This window comes from Chrysochloris asiatica, unplaced genomic scaffold (genome assembly GCF_000296735.1).
Source record: "Chrysochloris asiatica unplaced genomic scaffold, ChrAsi1.0 scaffold00194, whole genome shotgun sequence".
Taxonomy (NCBI): Eukaryota; Metazoa; Chordata; class Mammalia; order Afrosoricida; family Chrysochloridae; genus Chrysochloris; species Chrysochloris asiatica.
This window is the reverse complement of record NW_006408712.1, coordinates 4,898,891-4,904,142: the sequence shown is the minus strand read 5'-3', so window position 1 is coordinate 4,904,142 and position 5,252 is coordinate 4,898,891. Positions and strand designations below refer to the sequence as shown.

The following is a 5,252-nucleotide window of genomic DNA, read 5'->3' as shown; positions in this document are numbered from 1 at the left end:
TCTTCCCTGTCTTGGCTCATTTTTTAAGTCTTCCCAAAATTCTTTAACAGTTTCTTTTATTCCTAATGAGACTGAGACAAGTATATTACTGAAAGAACTTGTCTGTAGCTGTCCACTGGTCACAGAGACAAGTGTAGAAGGGTTTTGTTTGGAAGAAACCCATGCAACACTTTTTGATGTACCTTCGTTGTTATAGAATTTTGTCCAACTGAATTCACTTATGAAACTAATTTTGACAATCATAATAGCTTTTCTTCAATTAAATAACCTGCCTTAACATTTAGAATTTTATTTTAGACTTCAACAATGAAACCTGATGAAACTCCTATGTTTGACCCAAGTTTACTCAAAGAAGTAGACTGGAGCCAGAATACAGCTACATTTTCCCCAGCCATTTCTCCAACACATCCTGGAGAAGGTTTGGTTTTGAGGCCTCTTTGTACTGCTGATTTAAATAGAGGTATGGATCCATTTTTGTTTACAAATCTTGATTGGAATTGTAGTTCACTTTCTGTTTTTTCTACAAACATGACGATGCTTGGTTTTTTGGCTTTTTGAAGTATTTTTGCACTTAATTTTTAAACTGACTGCATGCTATATATGTATTATTGTTATTGTTAAGTGCCATGGACTCAGTTCGTATATGTGTCATGGATAAGACCAAATAATATCGTGAAATAGTTCAAATGATTTAAGTGCAATACTTCCCTCATAAGAATCCAGAAAGATTTCTCATAAACAAAGGTGAAGTCATATGCATAATGACACATAAGGGAAAATATTGTATAAAAAGCGGACGGGGGAAGAGAAGGCCTTGGATACGTTGTGAAAAAGGAACTCTGGTCGCATAGTGATTACGAGTCAGGCTGCTAACCTCAAGGTCAGCAGATGGAGCCTACCAGCTACTCCTCGGGAGAAAGATGAGACTGTTCCTGCAAAAATGTACATCCTGGAACCCCCATACAGGGTCACTGTGAGTTGGAACCACATTGATGGCATGTACAAGTTGCAAAAGGTTTTGTCTACATAATTCTAAAACATACTGTTTTTAATTTTTTAACATCTAAAGTCTCCGAAATAATTTTTTTCTCTGACTTTGATCAATCAAAAATCACCTTTTAATTTTCAGTTTATTCTTGGTAGTAAAGAAATCTGGAGTAATTGGTTTTGGTTGAATTAATTTTTGAACATATATAAATTGAGATTCTCTATTTACAAAAATATAACATTAATGAACTAGAGTATTTAAAAACTGTAATCTCAACAATATTTATACTTTATATTTAAATTTTGTTCGTAGTAGAAATCTTACTCTTTTAAATAAAACTAAATCTCACATATGAAAAAATTTGGTATCCCTTATCATTGAATATAAATTACTTGGAAAAAGTGAGTACTAGCTGAACATTCCTGGTGTGGCACTGTGGGCTAATGCTCCACACTGCAAAGTCATATGAACTACAAGTTCGGTGGTTCAAGCTCACCAGCTGCTCCTTGAAAACCCTATACAGGGTCGCTATGGGTTGGAATCGATTCGACGGTACTTAACAGCTGAACATTAAAACTAGTTGCTGAGGAATCGACATCAACTCATGGTGATTTCATGTATCTTGAGAGCTGTGCTCTATAGGATTTTCAAATACTGATTGTTCGGAAGATGATTGCCAGCCCTTTCTTCTGAGGCACCCTACAAACTTTTGGTTAGTAACTGAGCACCTAACTGCACCATCCATTATCCCTCGCTCAATATTAAAGTCAGCACTATTACAAAAATCTTATGCAGGCAAAAACATTACTGAAATCTACCATTCTTTGTTATATATAGCGATTACAGAAAGACTAATAAGGATCAGTCTAATCTGCTTTAATAATTTAAGAATGATCCAATGTAGAAATTGTTGAAGAAAATTTTCAATAGCTCACCATTTTAACTCTTTTTTGCTCTTCTCATGACTTGAAATCTGTTTTACAAAACCAGGTTTTTTTAAGGTACTGGGTCAGCTGACAGAGACTGGAGTTGTCAACCCTGAGCAATTTATGAGTAAGTACTATAGCCAGTTTTTCCTCAATTAAAAGTTGGGAGATCAGATTTTATTTTTGTTTATAGAGCTTCGTTGAGTATCCATGTGTTTCTCTTCAAATAACTGGAAGTTATTCAAGTGACTATTAAGTCATTTCAGTAACTTAATTCAAAATAGCTGAACTGGTCAGAAATCCAGGTGTAGCAATTGCCTTGTTTTGCAAAATACCTGACCATTTAGATAATTTACTAGAGTATAGGGCCTAGTTGGCAGCTCTAGAGATTTTTTGTTTTTCATTGTAGCATTTTCTCATTTTCTTTCACGTAGTTACTGAGAAATTTCATCACCAAGTCAAAAATATAAGAGAATATAGTTTTAAATTTTTATTATTCAAAACAAAATAGTTATTTTAATAATATAAAATACTAAATTGATGTGAGGGTGAAGTCTTTATATTTATTCCATTTGCTACATGACCTTGGGAAAATAACTTGAAAATGGAGACATACAAGGAGACTTCACAGAGTTGGTGATAAAATTCCATTATCTTTTAATTCCATGAACTTCGTGAAACACGCTTGTGTTTTTTACCTACTTCACAAGGTGCTTTCCAAAGCAAACAAAGCTCATTAAGACATAAGCAAATCATGTCATAGTTATCTGTAGATGCTCTAAATAGAACCTATTTAAAATAACTAAATAATGAAGATATTAAGTTTTAATCCTTCAGTTACAGAAGTGATATCTACAATTTGAGTGCTATTCACCTAAAACACCCATATTCACTTTTTTTTTTCAAACAAAATTTTTAAATGTGTGAACTATATTCCAGTTCATGCTGATTGCTGTTTTTATCTAGCCGGATATCATTCTGTTTTCCTATTTCCACAGAATCTTTTGAGCACATGAAGAAATCAGGAGATTATTATGTTACCGTTGTGGAAGATGTAACTCTCGGACGGATTGTTGCTACAGCAACTCTGATAATAGAACATAAATTCATCCATTCCTGTGCTAAGGTATGTATTCACATACATGATTATGAGTAAAATGGGCAAGTGTTTCCTAGCATTGCTAATTTTGAGTTACCATTAGACAATCATGTGTTTCACTGCCTTTCATTGTGAAGGCAGAGCTATGTTAAATTGAGAAGTTTTGCTTCTCAGTGTGTTCTGAGAGCTATGAGGAAGCAAATATACCGAGTATGAATTATTTGCTGATTTTTTCTCTAAGGTTAAGATTCCTCATTGCTGTCTAGTTGATTTCACTACATAGAGGTATCTATCTGTAGGATACAGTAGAATTGCCCCATAGGGTTCTGAAGGTTATAAATCTGTGCAGAAATGAATGCTATGTTGCTCTCCTGTAGAGCAACTAGTGGGTTCAGACCACCAACCTTTCAGTTAACCAACCAAGTGTGTAACCACCAGGCCTCCTGGATTTGGTAGAAAACAAATCAAACCCACTGCCATCGAATCATAGTGACCCTATCTGAGGCTGTAAACCTTTTTGGGAGCAGAAAGGCTCATCTTTCTACTGGTGGATTTGAATTGCCAACCTTACAGTTAGCACTTACAGTGCCACCAGGACCCCTTGATTTGGCGTTGTTGTTAAGTACTGTTGAGTCGGTTCCGACTCCTAAATATGGTTTCTGAGGAGCAGCTTGAACCTCTGAACTTGAGGTTAGCAGTCCTACAGCACCACCCTGAGGCTCCTAATTGGTATTTGTCATTGTTAAGTGCCATCAAGTCAGCACTGTATAGGGTTTCCTAGCAGCAGCAGGTGGGCTTGAACTGCTGACACCGTGGTTTGCAGTCCAGTGCTTATGCTGCACCAGGAATCTCAAGAGAAATCAATTCAGCAGTGCAATTCAACACTGTTTATAACTGCAAATAATGCGTCCCTAGAGCTCCTTTTTTGCAAAAAACATGAATACAAATTTCCATCAGTTTGCAAGTGCTAAAGGATTCCGAATACTACTACAATTGTAAGCACTTCCATCCCTGCTGAACTAACATGAAACAATGACTAGAGCCTAAGGAATGGGATGATTAGGTAGTAATCATTTGGAATATATTCTTTGAGCTTTATGAATTTTGGTGGGGCTTCTGTACTTGAAATTAGTAAATTGTATTTGTAGGGCAATGGGTATAGTACTTTCAAGATAAAATAGCACCTTGGTTTAGCTATAAACAAAGGTACTTCTTTAAATTCTTCCAATATTTTCAGAGAGGAAGAGTAGAAGATGTTGTCGTTAGTGATGAATGCAGAGGAAAGCAGCTGGGCAAATTGTAAGTAAGCAGAAACAAGGCAAATTAGATATTTATCTTTCAATGCCGTTTCTTACTAAGATACTTAATATTAAGCATCTGTTGTGTACCAGGTTTTAAAATTTTTACTTCATGTTAATGAAACCAATTCAGAGTTAATGTTAGAAACTTTCACAAATACTAGAGTTTTAAATGATTACAGAAAAAAGCTATTTATAGGTCCACTTTGTATGGTAGTGGTAGTGTGCCGTGGAGTAGGCTCCCACTCATAGCGACCCTGCATAGGTCTTCCAAGGCTGTAAATCTTTACGAGAGCAAAAGCCTCTTCTTTCTTCTGCGGAGTTTCGAACTGCTGACCTTGAGGTTAGCAGCTCAACTCATAACCACTACACTACCAGAGCGCCTCCACTTTGTATAGGACTGCCATTATCTTCTAAGTAGTTTAATTAAATTTAGGCGGGGGAAGAAGTCTTTACAAAATAATTTAACACAGTTTTGAAAAGGCTGATAAACTTTAGTGTTGAAATGAATGTTGAAATGTATTTTTAAAGAGGATTTAAGGATGAGTTTAGTATTCCATTATTGGGCTGGAGATTATGAAATAGTACATTTTGAAGTCATATAAATTGGTTTGGGTGATTTAAATGTTTACCACTTAAGATGTGAATATCTTAATATTGCATGTGAATACATGCAATCTAAACTTCTAATATAAACTTGGTCTTATTTTTTATAATATTCATAATTGTTATTGAAATCCATTTTTACTAACAAATGCTCTATGCTTATTCTCCCATCCCTTTTAAATTTCAGGCTATTATCAACCCTTACTTTGCTAAGCAAGAAACTGAACTGTTACAAGATTACTCTTGAATGTCTACCACAAAATGTTGGTTTCTATAAAAAGTTTGGATATACAGTAGCTGAAGAAAACTACATGTGTCAGAGGTTTTTAAAGTAA

General features: G+C 35.1%; 1 protein-coding gene across 1 annotated transcript; it reads left to right on the top strand.

The window, feature by feature from the left end:
• Positions 1-306: 306 nt before the first annotated feature.
• Positions 307-5,252, top strand: GNPNAT1 (glucosamine-phosphate N-acetyltransferase 1). Its single transcript, XM_006872359.1, has 5 exons — positions 307-460; positions 1,979-2,041; positions 2,913-3,040; positions 4,251-4,312; positions 5,105-5,252. Exons 1-5 carry the CDS (start codon positions 307-309, stop codon positions 5,250-5,252), a joined length of 555 nt encoding a protein of 184 aa, XP_006872421.1.